Here is an 18,869-nt window from a genome sequence, read left to right on the forward strand (position 1 = left end):
AATGGGTCTTGAGATTAACCCCCCACACATCCAATTAAAAAAAAGAAATCTAAAGCGAAAGTCTAGTTACTGATTTCTACCAGTCTCTGAGCTCCATTAATAAAGTGTAGTGAATTGCAGATTTGGTTTCCAAACTACAACTTTGTAATAGAAGTGGCAGTATATTGCAGTGCAGATACCTCAGAATATGCATTTTTTTTTAGTTTTAAATAATGGAAACAAATCCCGATAGAAGATCACAGCTGGTAAGGGCGAGAGGGGTGTCTACAGTTTTTTCCTTGACTCCAGGCCAAACCTTTTCTAGGGTACAAAAATATCTGAAAGAATGAAGGAAAGGAATGTAAGAAAGATTAATTACGTGCACACACACACACACATACATACTACGAGCACACACACACACATACATAGTACGAGCACACACACACAAACATACTCACACATATATACATAGATATGAAGAGAGCAAAAATATCCCCCCCCCCTGAAAAAAAATCCTCTCTTCGTCCACGTTGCTTTCTAAAGGCGAGTGCAACATGTTGCTTTATGGTGTATATAAATTGAGTGATTTTTGAAACCACAAGACAAAGATCCCTGCTGCAACCAGAGTGTCATATCTTGGCGCTTTATAAAGACAGAAGAGTACGTATTTTTTAAAGGCATTGACTTAGACACGTATTAGACATACGTGTATCTAATGAAGATTAAGCTTAGTGTAATAAATTTAATACATTTATGTCTGCTTTGATCACAGCTTCTACTAAAGTCATAGGCTGAACTCTCTTGTTTCTTCTCTAATGTCAACATATATTCCTAGACTGATCATGTTCTGTGTCTTTTTCTTGAAACTGTCAGGTAGAGTTGAGCCTTCGGATTTTAGAACTATATCCTAGCAAAAGTGAACAAGAGCTCCTCATCGGCCTGAATGAGAACAGTGCACACTGTTCTGTCTGGCAGGGGTTCAGACTTGCAGATAAAGGCTGCATTTTTCTATACTAGGCTAACTGTGCAGGTATGGTACGCACCACATGAGTCTGTGTAGGAGTTATTAAATTGCCCCCTTCTTCGCGCTTTTCATACCCTAAAGCTCTCAAAAAGGAATTGTAGGTGTGAAAGTTCAGGTGGAGGTCGATCGGTTAGAGTCAAAGACAACATAGACCGTGTTCCTAATGAAGCCATCTGTACTGCCCTGTGTATATGCCTCTTTCTCAAGTTGGCCGGTCTGTTTTTGAGACAATGTGGTGATCACTGCCTTGACTTCATCCTTGTCGCTGAAGTCAGCCACCTGACACAAAGGGAGGTAGTGGAGGTCAATGTTGCCAGCCGCTTAACAAAAAAGGCAGATCGTAGCGGTAACTTTTGTATTTCCGAGAATCATTCTTCGAAGAAGCCGCTTCAGAAAACCCTTTCGATGGACGTCTTATGGGGGATTTGTTAGCTCACAGTATGCGAGCCATGCAGTTACCTTGGAACTAATCTGTCATATATTTCGCAAGTATCACCTCTGCCAAGCTGTTTGCAGTCATCTCTTCTGCCACGCAGTTAGCATATATTATCTCCTCTGCCACACATTTCCATGTATCTCCTCTGTCACTTTTTTGCAGGTATCTTGTCTGGGACAAACTGGCAGATATCACTTTTGCCACTTATCTATAGGTATTATCTATGCCACGCATTTGCAGGAAGCTCCACCTGAGGCTAGACACGTTTGTCTTGTTATCAAAATTTGAGTTTATCTCGAAGGTACTAGCTGACAGACAATGGTTTTTAAGGTCCAAAGAAACACGCGTGGACGTAGAACCAACGTTGTCTTGATCTGTCAGGCTTATTAAAAATCTCGTAGCAGGACACCACGAACAAAAGCTTTAGACACATAAAATAACTCTTCTCTTCCTTCTTTATCTGTCTCTTTCTTTTTTTATCTGTCTCTTTCTTTTTTTATCTGTCTCTTTCTTTTTTTATCTGTCTCTTTCTTTTTTTTTATATGTCTCTTTCTTTTTTCATCTGTCTCTTTCTTTTTTTATCTGTCTCTTTCTTTTTTTATCTGTCTCTTTCTTTTTCATCTGTCTCTTTCTTTTTCATCTGTCTCTTTCTGTTTTCACAGGCTCTGTCCCTGTGAGATAACTTCTCCCCCCAAAACGGGTCTATTAGTCCTTCCAGTGTTCTCACTTGCGAACTAAATGTACCCTGTCAGACTATCTCAAATTGATAGGTCTTCGGATATTTATCTTCCCCAATCAGAGCTAGCCTGGGATGATTTTTTATCATTCTTCCTTTTCTAGTTAGTTTTTACATCATTAATAAATGTCACTTTTCCAGATAAACTCTACTTCATGTTAAAACTTATTTTAAAAACATTGTTATTCTCGTTAAAAAAATGAAAAAATAAATATTAAATTTTATGTATTATTTATATATATATATATATATATATATATATATATATATATATATATATATACATGTTTTGTAAATTCTAACTTTTGTTGTTTTTTTACTTAAACAGAATTGTTAAAACATGGAACTGATTCTACAATTTATTTTCCTGACATTAGCCTTGATATCAAACACACCTAATGTTTTGGGACGACAACTCGGTAAACTGTATTTAAGTAGTCAAATAGTCAAGTAATCTAGGTTCAGTAAAAAAAAAGATAAAAATTCAAACTACACAAAAAAACAACTTTCAAAATACTAGAAACAAATCTTATATAAAGGAAAATTTTTTTGCAGCCATGATACCATTAAATTTATTACCTTTTTTATATAAGACAAAATTAATTAATTGCCACTGGTTGATTAACTAATTAATATTTCACTAATCTATTTATGATACAAGTTTAGTTAAAACAGAGGTAGCTTACCTATGCAGAATGCCGGCCATTCGCTTCAATTGGTGCAATGCAATATTACGAGTGACGCATTTCGTCCCGAGAAAAAAAGCATGCATGTTCGCAAAAAAAAAATAAACAAAATGATAATAACCTATTTCTAGAAAAAAATGTTCTACGGGAATTTCATTTACTTGCTATTAGGATGCCCAAATTGACCGAAATGTTTATTAAACTTATCAGACCAAAAAAAACAGATTATGCTACTTTATTAGTGTACTGACAATAATATTTCTATTCTTTTAGTAAACACATTTTTATGTTACCTATTCATGCTTTTAGTTATTAAAAGTTACTCTATTTGAGGAAGCAAAGTCGTGTCTAAAAATTCTTCAATTAGATAAATTAAACTACAGTAAACTAAACATAATTTTCTGGTATAGTTACTGGAACTGTAATCTTGATTCAAAGAATTTGAAATTGTTCTATTCTGAGATATCATTGCATTTTACACTTAGAGTTTAACGGGGAACACTTCTGAACTTGCATTTTATGGATACTAGTTATGACATGTTTGAATACAATTAGGAAAAACTGTTAATAAATTATAATTAGTCTATAGGTCATACAGAAATAATAAATTAGATTTAAGAATGAAAACTAAAAATGTGAACAAAGACAGACTTAATAAGTCAAAGTTTATTTTGATATTTCTAAAATCCTCGCCTCTACTAAACACAAATGTGGACATCAAACCAAATATGTACAAATTAACATACTTTAAAGACTAAAAATTGTAAAAATTGACACACGGTAGCAAAAGGTTGGCCACTTCTGTGATAGAATGTGTGTACGTTTATTTATGCATATGTATGTATGTATGTATGTATGTATATATGTATGTATGTATGTATGTATGTATGTATGTATGTATGTATGTATGTATGTATGTATGTATGTATGTATATATGTATGTATGTATGTGTGTATGTATGTATATATGTATGTATGTATGTACATATGTGTGTATGTATGTATGAATGCATGTATGTTTGTTTGTTTGTTTGTAGTATGTATGTATGCATGCATGTATGTATGTATGTAAGTCGATTGTAAGTATGTACGTATGTATTTGTGTATGTGTGTGTGTTTGTATTTTTTGTATGTATGTATGAATATATATGTATATATGTATGTGTTTTTGAATCTATCTATCTATCTACCACAAAAGATCTATCAACTTTCTTTCTCCATTCGTTTCTGTCATTTGACTTTGATATTATTTTATTCTCATCTTCTTTCGGGAAATATTAAAACCTGCCTTTTTACCTGCCTGGGTTAACCATTTTGAGTTTGTTTGTCTACACAAACTGTCTTTGTCACCTTTTTTTTTTTTTTAGAATAAATAAACTTCTTATTTTGTCAATAACTTTTTAAAGCGTTTGGGTGTACCAAAGTGGAGTTTTAAATTGTAAATTTTGCAGAAAGGTTTGTTTTACCTCGTAGTTATTGCTTAATGAGAAATTCTTAAATTAGCTTCACATAGATTTTTATAACTGAGGAAATTCATTTAATTTTTTTTGTTTGATCTTTCTAAAAAATGGTCTTAAAATTTGTATGCGGCTCATTTCGATTGATGTAGAGTCTTTTTCTTTTTTTTTTCGAGTAAGAGGGACAGAAAGAGAGATAGAACAAGAAATCTTATTTTGAAACACTGTAAAAAAATAAATAACAACTTAATCCTAAAAGCATTGAGAATGTAGATTGTAGATCTATTGTCATTTCGAAACATTTAAAAGGATGGCTGCCCGGTCGTGCGGTTTGCGCGCTGGACTGTCGTTCGGATTTATCGACGGTCGAGGGTTCAAACCCTGCCCGCTCCCATCCCCCGTTGTCCTGCGGGAGGTTTGGACTAGGAAGTAAATTATCTTCAACTCTGAAGGAACATCCGAAACATGTAAAACAAACAAACAAAAGGGGTCAAATATCCTATTGTTTAATCTTTTACCATTACCTATTCCTTAGTCTGTTGGACCGTTGGGGCACCATTAAAGATTTGTTGACCGTCTTCCTCCATTCCTCTTTGTCTTTTACCTTAGTAAGAACCTCTTTCAATGACAGGCCAACACAGTAGTCAACAGGGCTTTAAGGGGGGCATCAGTATAGAAGGTGAAAAGCGGATTAGTGTCAGTAGTTTTAAATGCTTAGGAGCTATTGTCTCAGATGAGGAAAACATAACCTGAACTACAAATAAACGATTACAATAAATAAAACCTAATTTCTTTTTATTTAGGGAATTAAATATCAAATAAAATGTAGACAGGGAAACAGGAAGAAGTACTAAGGACTCACTTTTTTGTTGTTAGAGGGGGAGGGGGTATAAGTAAAAATGTCTCTAAAATCAACGGACTCGAAATAGGAGAGCCTGTATGTGTCGGGGGCGCATTAAGAAGTGGATCTTTCCAATATCAGGTCTATGTGGGAGAGATTACAATGCGTAGGGGAAAAAATGGAGTTCCAGAAAGCGAAAGAGAGAGAGAGACAGAAAGAAAGAAATTTCATTGTAACAAATACACTAAATAAGGGGCTGAGATTGTATGTTAGGTTGTCATTTAAAATGTGGACCGTTTCTTACAAAAAAAAATACAAAAAAATAAAGGGGTGTTCGGCCATAAAAAAAAATAAAGGGGTGTTCGGCCATAAAAAAAATAAAGGGGTGTTCGGCCATAAAAAAAAATAAAGGGGTGTTCGGCCATAAAAAAAAATAAAGGGGTGTTCGGCCATAAAAAAAAAATAAAGGGGTGTTCGGCCATAAAAAAAAAATAAAGGGGTGTTCGGCCATAAAAAAAAATAAAGGGGTGTTCGGCCATAAAAAAAAAATAAAGGGGTGTTCGGCCATAAAAAAAAAATAAAGGGGTGTTCGGCCATAAAAAAAAATAAAGGGGTGTTCGGCCATAAAAAAAAATAAAGGGGTGTTCGGCCATAAAAAAAAATAAAGGGGTGTTCGGCCATAAAAAAAAATAAAGGGGTGTTCGGCCATAAAAAAAAATAAAGCGTAGAAAGAAATCAACAGGCGTAGCCGGTGCGTACTGCGAGTTTCTTTCTATAATTTTTCAATTGATTGCAAACTCATCAAAGAATCAAACTGGAAAAAAAAGGACATGTATTTCAAAAAAAGGCTGTAACGATGTTCCTATTAATTTGACAGTTTATGTATATCTTTAGAAGTAAAAAATGAATAACTAATGTGCAGTGAAAACTTTAGTTTAACCGTTACTTTTTTTATGATACTTGTACAATTATAGTTTACAAATAAAACCTATAAAAAATTGTTTTTGTGTCTACTCCAGTTGACTGCAACCAAGAAGGTGCCACATTGTCCAATGGAATATGTTATCAAGCTTTTAGCGACAGGAAGCTTAATTGGTATGATGCACAAGTAAGGGACATACTGTTGTCAGATTATTTTAAATTGTGTATTATGTAAGACTTTTATGAAACTATTTCGTTTACAGTAAGCCTTTTATTAGAAGCGCGGTGGCTGAGCGGTAAAGCGCTTGACTTCCGAACCGGTGGTCCCGGATTCGAATCCTGGTGAAGACTGGGATTTTTAATTTCGGGATCTTTAGGGCACCTCTGAGTACACCCAGCTCTGATGGGTACCTGACATTAGTTGGCCGTTGTTCTCGCCACATAACACCCTCGTAAACCGTAGGCCGCAGAAACAGAGGATCTTTACATCATCTGCCCTATAGACCACAAGGTCTGAAAGGGGAACTTTACTAAGCCTTTTATTACATTTTAGGTGCAGCGATTATCCAAATACTATCTTAATGGACTTTAATTCTGAGCGCTGGATGGTACATTAATGGTACTATTGGGGTTAACTTTCACAGCAATTAACAATGGCTCCGTTATAAAAAAAAACAACAATCATATCATGAATCGGAAAGGCGAATAGAGGAAGGAGCCATCGACATGTAGCTAATTTAGTTCTATGTACCATACAATATATATATATATATACCAATTTTTGTAAAAAAGTTATCTCCGAACTTCTAACACCGAAATAGTCCGCGCCCTAACAATCACATCTCTACAATCACTGTTCAAAAGCCAAGGCTACACCCTATGCAATAAAACGAGAGCAAACTTTATACAAGGCATGAAAACTAAACTGCGACGTAGCAACCTGTGGTCAGCTTATAACATAGCTCGTTTCCAAGTCTATATTAATTGATCTCGATTACAATAATACTATCTCAAAAACTCCATGCGGATTTTAAAAATTATAATCTACTGTATAACTCAAAATATCATAAATGTTCTTTTTTTTTTGTAACAAGTAATAGTAGAAATGGCTTATTATCTACAATAACGTTATTTTGCAGATTTGTTAATACATGAGGAAATAATCATTAAGGTATAAAAAAAAAACATTACCATTTGATGCCGATTATACCTGGCCTTTTCGAGCATTGGCTGGTGATATACATATATAGACAGATAGATAGATAGATGATAGATAAAACTTTTAAATCAATAAATCTACTTCATTTATATAATACATGATTACCTTAAAATCATCTTTCTTCTTTTTCTATTTCTAGCTAGCATGTAAGACCTGGGGTGGAGATTTAGCTACGATTGATCTTGATACACTGCCTGTTTCCCCTCTAATTTATTTAAAGAGGTAAATGTTTCATTCCTTGTTTTACTAGTTGGAGAATAGACACACGCTATTAATTTTGTGTGGTCTTTGTTCAACTTGAGTAAGCACTATTTAAAAAAAAACACTACATACATAACCAACCCTCTGTAAGGTAATAAGGAACGACTACACACACACAAAACAAAGTCTACTTCGCTTTAGCCCAGACTGCAAAAGAGATAATTGCTCAGGAGTAAAAAGCTGGCAACAACAAGAAGAAGTGTTGTCCGAGTCACGTTGATGTCAATATTGAAATTAATTGAACTGTTAAGGTAACATAATACCTTTACTTTCTGTGGTGCCTCCAACACACTGGACAGTGTTAAAATCGTCTCATTCCTGTCTATGGTCCACTCTGGTAAAATGGCCAAAAACAAGTTTCCTCCAGGCGTCTCGGTTTTAGGCGAATCTGTCCCTACGTCTCGCCCATCTGCTTTGTATCTGCTTCCGTGTAGAGATGGTTGCTGTGGTTCTCGGTCTACCAGATGACTTTGTATTTAACTGACATAAGTTATAAACCTTCCAACTGGAGGTCAATCTTTTTCCAGGTCCGTGACTTCTGTGATTTAATGTCTGGTGTTTTTGTAGCTAGTGGTTTTTCTATTGGGTAGCCTAGCCCTCCTACTTTCCCTGCGGGGCTTGAAACAGTCCAGTGGTGGAGTTAGTCTCAATAGCCATTGGCTTGAAAACAAATTTAATTAACCCAAAATTCTAGTCATGAACAAAATGAAACATTTAAAAAAATAAAAATTCTTGTATAAAAAGCTTATATTAGGTGTAGTTAGCTAATTTAGTTTGGAAAAGTCATGCAATTAAATTTGTTATCGATCTAGACGAACTGTGCGATTACAAATATTTTTACCAATTGATTTTGTTAAGCGCAATTTTATTGTTTTAAATTTCTCAATAAACTATACTATGATCTTGTCACTTGTCTGGACCAGCTGGAAATTAGGAGTGGGGGTAGGGTATCTGGGTGAACGCTCTTTAAATGCATTAATTTTTTAAAAGTAAACGAACGAAATTCGAAATCTACGGATAAATTCTTCTCTGCCTCTTCAAGCCAACATACTAATCACTTGTCAGAAAAGTGCTTATGAAAATAGAAGGTTTTATAGTTAGGCATAGCTATTTTTTGACTCAAACTTTTACTTTAACACACACACTTACACACACACTTACACACACACACACACAGACATATATATCTATCTCTCTCTCTATCTATCTATCTCTCTCTCTCTCTCTATATATATATATATATCATGGGCGTAGCAAGGATTTTTTTTCGGGGAGGGGGGGGGTTTGGGAGAAAGGGATTTTTTCTCCCCCCCCCTACCGCGAATTTTTTTTTTATATGTATTTATGTGTGTGTGTGTACATAATCTTTATTGCATTCTGAATCTTCATTCTTTCGGAAGACGTTTATTGTGCCCTAGAATAGGTTCTTCCATGAGTTTGTGGAAAAATTGTAGATTCCCAGCGAATACTAGCAAGGGGGTCTGGGGGAGCGCTAGGAGCTCCCCCGCCGCCAAGCACTATTTCTGATATTGAAAGCCAACAAAATGCATATTCTGAGGTATCTACAGTGCATTTTCCTGCTATTAAAAAGTTTTATTTCAAAAACCTAATGTGGTATTCTTACTGACTTAGACCCTCCTGCGTCGTTTGGCGCATTTGCCGTCAAGCTGTTTCCATAAAATTGTAGATTCCCTGCCATTACTAGCAATGAGGTCTGGGGAGCGCTAGCGTGGGGCAAAGCCCCGCCGCCAAGCACTATTTCTGGTATTGAAAGCCAACAAAATGCATATTCTGAGGTATCTACAGTGCATTTTCCTGCTATTAAAGTTTTCTTTCAAAAACCTAATGTGCTATTCTTACTGACTTAGACCCTACCGCGCCGTTCGGAGCATTTGACGTCAAGCTGTTTCCATAAAAATCTGTCACTGGTAATGTCTGAAGCCTCTTCCCACCTACCATGAGGACCTCAGTGAATGAGTGGCGTCAAGTTGTACTAGGATATCATTGCAACTCTTCTTATGCGTAATTCATTTTGTCGGAGAACATGTCCCGCAAACCTCATGCGTCGCTCTCTCACAATCTTACTAAAGGGTCGACTCCCAGTTCGGCATAGGATTTCCTTGATTTAAACCCGATCTCTATAACGGACTTCTAAAATCTGTCTTAGCCATCTTTGTTGAGCCACTGTACATTTAGTATTATTCAATTTCGGCAGATGACTATTCACTGCAGTTTATTAAGGGAGCCCTGCCACTAGTAAAAATGTGTAACCACTCTTGAATACGCTCTTGGAATTAAGTGACTGTAGTTTGCTTTAGATTTTATATCAAAAAGAGAAGTTTTATCGTCAAAATCATCTGTTGGGGATTTTCCACCTCAAAATGCTCTGAAGGGGGATCTTAAACTCAAAACCTTAAACTTTAAACAAACGCCATCTGTAGAAGAGGGGTTTAAACTAAAAACCCCCGATTGGATTAGCTACGCTCAGATAATTTTAGTGTGTAATTTGCTTTTTTTTTATATTGAAGATGTATTTTTAGCATTTAACCCCTCTGAATGGGGGTTTAAACTCAAAACCCCTTTTGGCAACGCTCATAGCATTTTGAGTGCGTAATTTGCTTTTTTTCTTACACTGAAGATGTATTTTTTAGCCTCAAAACCCCTTTGGCTGCTTTCATAGATTTTAGTGTGAGTAATTTGCTTTTATTTATATTGAAGAGGTACTTTTTAGCTTCAAACTCCACTGGAGGGGAGTTTAATCTCAAAACCCCTTTGACTACACACAAAACATTTTGAGTGTATAATTTGCATTGTTTTTATTATTAAAGAGGTATTTTTTACCTTCAAACCCCGCTGAAGTGGGGTTTAAACTCAAAACTAAGTCAAAACCCATTTAGCTACGCTCATAACATTTTGAGTGCGTAATTAACTTTTTTTTATATTGAAGAGGGGGTTTATCGTAAATTTTGGAGGGGGTTTTAAAATCAAAATCTCCCTTAACTGTGCTATTGGAATTAGGGGATTTTCGTTTGCATTTTTGTTTTGTTTTGTTTTATAGAAGAGGGGGGGGGGTAAAAACCCTAAGTAGGGGGTTCAAAACTCAAAACCCCTAGTAGGGGGTTTTAAACTCAAAACCCTGGTAGGGGTTTTTAAACTCGAACCCCCCTGGTAGGGGGTTTTAAACTCAAAACCACCTGGTAAGGGGTTTTAAACTCAAAACCCCATTGGTTGTACTGGGGCAATTGATGGCTTAGTATTAATATCTCACCTAAAATAAACAAAATCAAAGCAAAAAATCATTCACTAAATATGTCTGTGTGTGTGTTTGTATGTGTGTTCGCGTACTTTATCTTTATTCCTTCATTCTGACCCTAAATTCTTTGGAACATCTTTTGTTCCATAAAATAGTTCTTTTGTATTTATATACAATAGATAGATACTGATAGATATAGAAAAATAGATAGATAGATAGATAGATAGATAGATAGATAGATAGATAGATAGATAGATAGAATAATTATATTCTTTAATATTTTAGATTCTCCTTCTGGATTGGTATGAAATTCATTGATGGAACATGGATTTGGGCGTATGACAATTCTGCAGTAGACTTACGTTTTTTTAAAATGTTTAATTGGTTTGATAGTGATGCACATACAACTGGATTTGATTGCATATCGATTAATTACGAAGGCAATCGCATTTATCTACAAGAAAAGCAGTGCTCTAGCATGTCAAATTATATCTGCATGGGAGCCAGTGAGTGAAATTTTAATGTTATAGTTTGTTTAATAGAGTTCTAAGTAGATGAGGTCTATATTTTTTACTTTAAATTATTTTTAATATCGTACTATGAAGTTGAGCTAAGATAATTAAATAAAAATATACTTTATTTCCAATTATGCACAATTTTTAAAGGAAATCTCCCGTCTTCACGGCGTGGCCCATCTGTGGAAAGGGAAGTAATTTAAGCAAATTCGGGAACTAGATGGGTTACCAGTGGACTACCACGTTATGTTCTGGAGAACAAACAATGCACATGGTGAGGATGTAAGGCAGGTTCCATAACCCAGCCCCATCCATTGCATCGTTCCCCAGTGAGGACCAGACGTGTTGAAATGGCCTTCCCACGGAAAGAATTTGGTACATTATAAGTACAGGGAAAGACCTTCACCTCACGCGCATTTTACTATTATTAAAGTATTCATAAAAGAAATCACACAACCACACACACGACCACACACACGACCACACACACAACCACACACAATACCACACATACACACACAACCTCACACACATACACACACATAACCAAACACACAACCACACACACACAACCACACACACAACCACACACAAAACCACACACAAAACCACACACAAAACCACACACACACACAACCACACACACAACAACACACACAACCACACACATAACCACACAAACAACCACACACACAACCACACACACAACCACACACACAACCACACACTTGACAATTCCAACCGATTTCGTCTGATCGTCTCTTGACGTCTTGTCCAAAACTGGCCTAGACAAACTGCGAAATAGCCAAACATTTCTCACAGAGAATGTGATGTTGTCATGGACATTTAGTGAAAAAGAATACCTTGAATTGGTCGATTTCGGGCTTTCGCTGTAACACACTCACACATCTATGTATGTATCTATCTATCTGACTGTCTGTATGTCTGTCGGTTTGTCTATCTATCTATCTATCTATCTATCTATCTATCTATCTATCTATCTATCTATCTATCTATCTATCTATATCTATATCTATATCTATATCTATATCTATATCTATATCTATCTATCTATCTATTTATCTATATCTATATCTATATCTATCTATCTATCTATCTATCTATCTATATATATATATATATATATATATATATATATATCCAACTATCTATCTATTGATTTATCTATCTAACTATCTATCTATTTATAAAGGTATCTATATCCCAACAAAGACTATTATCAGAAAGTTTTTTACCTTTTTTATCAAACCCAGTGTAAACAAATTAAAAAAAATATATATATAAATAATATGACCCATCATGCACTGTAAAAACTAGTGAGGAATGCAGTATTTCCCGTGGATGCGCAGCTCAAACTGTGACCTACATATTTTGCCAGATCCAGGGCAAGCATAGCCATTGTCTGCAGGTAGTCGATTTAGATTCCTTGTTGCCGTCTGCGTCTGTCTTAGCGGCAGATTTTCTTTTGTATCAAATGTGTATCCCGCGGCCTTTGTGAGTGACCTCCAGCTGTCTCGATCTGAGGCCGCATGCAACCAGGTGCTCTCTTCTATGTCAGTCAAGGAAAGTTGACGCCTAAGCTGGTCTTTGAAGCGTGTCTGTGAGGCGCCTCTCTTACGTCGACCACCTTTTAGCTCACCAAAAAAGACTGCCTTTGCCAGTAGGGACCCTATATAAGAGCGGAGGTGTCGCAGTCAAAAAGGTTCAGAGCCCGGTTCACTACAGCACAGTTCAGCGGTGTGGTTCTATACGGAGCATTACGACGGTTCAGTGCAGAGTACTGTCAAGTACAGTTGAGATGACTGGCGTCTTGATCTTGGTCTGTGATCGAGTCCGACACAACGAGCCTATTGTGTAAATTCAGTCCTGAACTGTTGAACCCAGTGCAAGCCCGGAACGAGACGGAGAGGACAGTGCAAGAGTTGATACCGCGGTACGGTTGATACGGAGAGATATTTGTACAGCCTGTGTTACGTGTTGCCAATTGTACAGTATTGGCTGTTATTTATGGACATTAAACCTTTACGTTATTTTGGAGCCCTGAGTTGTCAAGTTCTTTAAGTTGGTGGTGTATGGTGCAGTTTATCAAATGACGCCTCACTTTTAAGATAAGTTGATAACAGTCTGGCCAGGGCCTTAAGGCGAGAGTATGGTGGAAAAAATCGATCGCCTACCTACAAAATCAATGTCTACCATGCGGCGATTCTCTCAAAATAAAAATATTATCAACAAAGTTATAGGCGCGCATGATGCCTACCTCATAGAATCTTTTCATTTTGTGTAAATTAAAATCGACATGTTTACTTTTAAAGATCTAGATTCATGTTCGATTTAGCAGGTTTTGAAATTTTCAAAGTTTAAGTTGTAAACTTGATCAAGGGTGCAGTATAGAAGTACATATGTCTGAATTTAATATACACTGAATGATGCAATTTATAAGCTCAGTTTAGACATGTATCTATTTTTTTTATTTATCTCACTACAGCCATTGAGTTTCCTTCAGTTAATATTGAGATTAGCGCAGAGAATACACCACCCTCAGAGGGGTTTTTCACAGCAGCCATTGAGATTCCTACAATAAGAACTAATGTTGAAACTAGCGCAGAGACTACACCACCTTCAGAGGGGTCTTCCACAGCAGCCAATGAGATTCCTACAATAAGAACTAATGTTGAAACTAGCGCAGAGACTACACCACCTTCAGAGGGGTCTTCCAAAGCAGCCATTGAGATTCCGACAATAAGAACTAATGTTGAAACTAGCGCAGAGACTACACCACCTTCAGAGGGGTCTTCCACAGCAGCCATTGAGATTCCGACAATAAGAACTAATGTTGAAACTAGCGCAAAGACTACAGCAATCTCAAAGACGTCTTCTAAAAATCAACCAGTTAACTCCAAAACACCAAAGGATAAAAGCAAGAAGGTACTTGAAAAGACTAAAAGACCAAACAACGGAAAACAAGGCGCCAAGGACAACGGAAAACAAGGCGCCCAGGACCAAGGAAAAGAAGGCGCCGAGGACCAAGGAAAACAAGACTTTCTTTTTATTTTCCAATTACATCTCTACTCTCATTAACTTTTTTTTCTCTTTATAAGATTTCTAATGAAAACAAGCAAAATATGATTTTGTTTTGATTGTCAAAAATAATAAAGTTTCAAAGTTTGATTTATCGTTGTACAAGAATTTTTTTTGTTTTTCTGTAAAATGTTGGACATGTTTTGGATGTATCTTCAAAGTTAAAGATAATTTTCTTCCTTATCCAAATCTCCTGCTGGACGACGGGGGATGACATCGAGCAGGGTATGAAACCGGGACCATCGAGATAATTAGTCCTGCGCGCTAACCGGACGACCAGGCAGTGCTGTTAACTTAATAACAAACTAATAGCCTATTATTGATAAAGAGATACGTTACACATTACGGCATGACAACTACCGGATATGTACAATATGTCATGCAAGCGATTTTAGATAATCTTTTGGTATTGATTTGTTCAAGAAAAAAAAAAGAAAAGAGCAAAGCATCGAGCTTGTACTTATCCCAGCACAGTTACCAACAGAGATATTGACAGTTTCATTTAAATGGAACTAGAATGAGGATGTAGATCTACCTAAATTAAACTTCTGATTTAGCACTCTTAAGACCTATATCTACTAGATCTAGATCTAAAATATAAATTTCGAATAATATAGATGTAATTAAGATAAGATTTATGTAAAATAAAATCTAGATAATCTATTAATAGAGTAAATGCAATATTAAATTTAAAAATAGTAGATTAGTTTTAGTTTATTATAACATTGCAATATTGATGTAGACATTTAGAAATAAAAATCTACACTTTAATTAAAGATCTTGATCTAGTCTAAATCATGGCTGTCTGGTCGTGCGGTTTGCGCGCTGGACTGTCGTTTGGATTCATAGATGGTTCCTTGTTCAAACCCTGCCCGCTCCCATCCCCCGTCGTCCTGCGGGAGGTTTGGACTTCAACTCTAAAAGAACATCCGAAATATGTAAAACAACAAACATTCTAAACTAGACCAAGCCATTCTAGATCTAGTATCTACAATAATTTTAATTAGAATATAAATCTAAATCTAGTTATAAAATTTAGCTCTAGTGTAAAAAAAAAATCTATATCTAGTGTAAGAAATCTAGATTAGATCTAAATCTAGCTATTATTTCTTTTTAAAATACGAGTCATATTACAAGGTTTAATAAACATTACTATACCGAGTTGTTTTAGCATTACTATTGAAGAATTTATTCCATATGACGTCAAAGGAAAAAAAATTCACTACGTCACAATGCCTAGTTAGACCAAAAAACGCCTTTATCAATACGAGCCGGCTATTGAGGGTTCGTAGACATTGATGCACCGAGATTTTTTAGCATTGCATTTAAAGAATCCATTCATATAACTTCAAAAGAAAAAAGAACTAATACGACACAATAGGCTAGTACCCAAAAAAATGTCTTTATTAACACGAGATATTTATTTAACGAGGGTTCATAGACATTGTTGCACTGAGTTCTGATAGAATGTATTTAAAGAGGATTAAAGCCGCATATATTTGTATGTTTTGTCTGTCGGTCTGTGTGTCCGTCATTTTAATATAAAAAAAAAAACAACTAAATGCTATTGACAATTTGATTAACCTTTAATTTTCGTTTGAAAAAATCGCAATAGTTTTTAGTATGAACGCAATAGATTTAAGTATATATAATAGATTGTTCCGGATGTTTGTATAGATAGTAAGAGAAAAGAGAATTACAAATAAATGTAATACTGTTAATTTAATTTTTGGGATGGTCTCGTATAAAAATTAGATGTACCACAGCCTTGTGGAAAGATTTTCAAACAATATTTTGGTGATTGGAAGTTGTTTTCCTTAAAAATCGGAACATAATATTAACGATAATTAGATTTTGTAACGTTTTAACTAGAAAATTAAATGTACTGTAAGAGAGAAGTAAGATTTTACATAACAATAGAGTTAAAATATTTTTCATAAAAATCCGGAACAATATTTTTTCGCAAATGAGAAGATTATTTGTTGGAAGAGGGATTTCAAACATTTATTTGGTGTTAGTAGATTTTTCTAATAAAATTCGGAAATTATGGGCGATAATTTGTAAGAAAATGTAAGTAATGTTGGTCGATTTCTATTCAAAACAAAATCCTGTACATTCTTTATCGATTAAAAAACTTTTGTTATGTTTCAGCAAGAAAATTAAATGTAAAAATAGTATAATAAGTAATTTTCTAGTAAATTACTTCCTTTTTTTAAAGCCCTGAACAACCTATTGTCGATATTTTTTTAATTTGTTTGAAAATGAAAATACGGAACAATTAGATATCGATAATCAAACTATAGTTACTTATTGACAAAGAATATAAGTGTAATATTAGTCAATTATGCGATTTCAAATAATCACTTGTCATAATTCATTTATTATAAGACAATGTCTGGAACATTTTTACAGTTAATGAAATATGACTGTCAGTATAGAGATTTTGATTTAGAATTGGTGTATTTCTTTTGAAAAAATCGCTTGCATAATTAATTTTTTAAACTAAACGATTTGCTTTTAGAAAACAAAATTAGCCGTTACACCCAAACTTTGCAAGCCACAACGCATGGTAAAATAATATTTTACATTTCTCTTCTAGTTTTCGAGATCTGAGTGTAACAGAATGTGACCTAAATTAGGATAGGTCATAAGACCAGTGACCTGTACTGTACTGACAAGTTAGTCCAGTGCTACTTTGTGGTCCCTATTAAATTATCAAGGCTAATAACTATATCCTCTAGATGTACAATACAAACTCTACTTAATTCAATTCAACAACAACAACAAAAACATATGTTTATAAGCAGGATTATCTATATATTAGCAATGCTAATGTCTCTTTTGTTTAAAAACATTGTAATTTTTAATATTTTAATATTTTACAATTTAAATGTACACGTTTTATTAATGCGATTTAGCAACTTTTTTTTGTTGTCCTTACTTCTCTTAAACTTAACACGTGTTGCATATAATACAAAATGTATGTTGTTTTTTTTAATTCGCATAAACTCATGGGTGGCCCCTATGGGCATGGGCGCCCGCAGGGGAGTGCAAGGAGGTGCAAGTGGATTCTGAGTAACTAAATCTAGTTAAATATTTTTCTGTACCAAAACAAATCGATAATTAACCCACTCTAGATAAAGGCCTATTTTTTTTTTTTTTTTTTTTTTGCGTAGAGAATTGCAATTTATTATAATAAATAGTCCTCGGCCCCATTGATTGTAAGCGAAGCGTTAATTAATTTATTGAGTTCAAATCAACGATTTTATTGTCAATTAGTAGAGATAAAAGTTAAACCCCCCTCTTACATATTTAACTAAAGCAATTAACTACCCTCACCATATTTTAAGGGGGGTTTTTAGTTTAAAACCCTCGAGGGTTTTGACGAAAAAAAAACTCCCATTTTCTAGAAAAAAATTTAAAACAAACTAGCCACCGATTTTCATAAGCATACTTAAGGGGGTCTTGAGGTTAACCCTCCACACACACACACTGAAACACAGCTTCCTACAAAAGGAAAAGCAAAAGTTACCTTCCTCATCCAATAAAAAAAAAGCAAAACAATAGTTTTCAATTTCTACCAGTCTCTGGGCTCCATTAGTAAAGTGCAGGGAATTGAAGGTTTGGTTTTTTAACTAAAATTTCGTAATAGAAGTGGCAAAAAAATGCACTGTAGATTCCTCTGAATATGCAATATTTTTTGGGTGTGTTTTAAATACTGGAAATAACTCCCGATGGAAGCTCATAGGTGGTAATCGCGGCGTGTCTACTGATTTTTTTTCGTTGACTCCAGGCATAACCTATTCAAGGATATATATATATATATATTGTAATAAATCTGGTGGCGGCACAGATGATGGTAGTGGTCTGTTAGTAGTCAGCAGACGCTAATCGCCCCAGGCCAGGTCTAGACGAGCGGTCAACGTTGACGAGCTAGGACGGTCAGCCGAGACGAGTGTCAACATGACTGTTCGGGAAGGATCGGCATCGTGAGTAGAGCTCAGGAGCGTCACGAGGGATGTAGTCATTTGACCACCCAGAATAGTCGAGCGACGTCCTGCCCGGTTCTAGAAGGCCATTAGGGACCCTATATAAAGAGCGGAGGTGTCGCAGTCAAGACGGTTGACTACAGCCCGGTTCAATACAGTCCGGTTGACTACAGCACAGTTCAGTGTGGTTCAGCGGTGTGGTTCTGTACGGAGCATTACGACGGTTCAGTGCGGAGTACTGTCAAGTACAGTCTAGAGGACCGGTGTCTTGATCTTGGTCTGTGATCGAGTCCGACACAACGAGCCTAGTGTGTGAAGTCAGTCCTGAACTGTTGAACACAGTGCAAGTCCGGAACGAGATGGAGAGACCAGTGCAAGAGTTGATACGTCGGTACGGTGTTGGAGGAATAATTTTAGGGCCTGTGTTACGTGTTGCTAATTGTTCAGTAT

General features: G+C 35.5%; 2 protein-coding genes across 2 annotated transcripts in view; both read left to right on the forward strand.

Annotated features, from left to right (window-relative positions):
- The window catches only part of LOC106069203 (phospholipase A and acyltransferase 4-like), a 410,743-nt gene that overhangs the window by 348,924 nt on the left and 42,950 nt on the right, over nucleotides 1–18,869 (forward strand). The window lies entirely within an intron of this gene.
- LOC106070034 (uncharacterized) lies at nucleotides 555–14,463 on the forward strand. The gene is made up of 6 exons (XM_056009450.1): nucleotides 555–642; nucleotides 2,507–2,597; nucleotides 6,182–6,270; nucleotides 7,442–7,524; nucleotides 11,102–11,322; nucleotides 13,838–14,463. The coding sequence occupies exons 2-6, from the start codon at nucleotides 2,519–2,521 to the stop codon at nucleotides 14,428–14,430; spliced, it is 1,065 nt and encodes a 354-aa protein (XP_055865425.1). The 5' UTR covers nucleotides 555–642; nucleotides 2,507–2,518; the 3' UTR covers nucleotides 14,431–14,463.

Source organism: Biomphalaria glabrata, chromosome 14 (genome assembly GCF_947242115.1).
Source record: "Biomphalaria glabrata chromosome 14, xgBioGlab47.1, whole genome shotgun sequence".
Taxonomy (NCBI): Eukaryota; Metazoa; Mollusca; class Gastropoda; family Planorbidae; genus Biomphalaria; species Biomphalaria glabrata.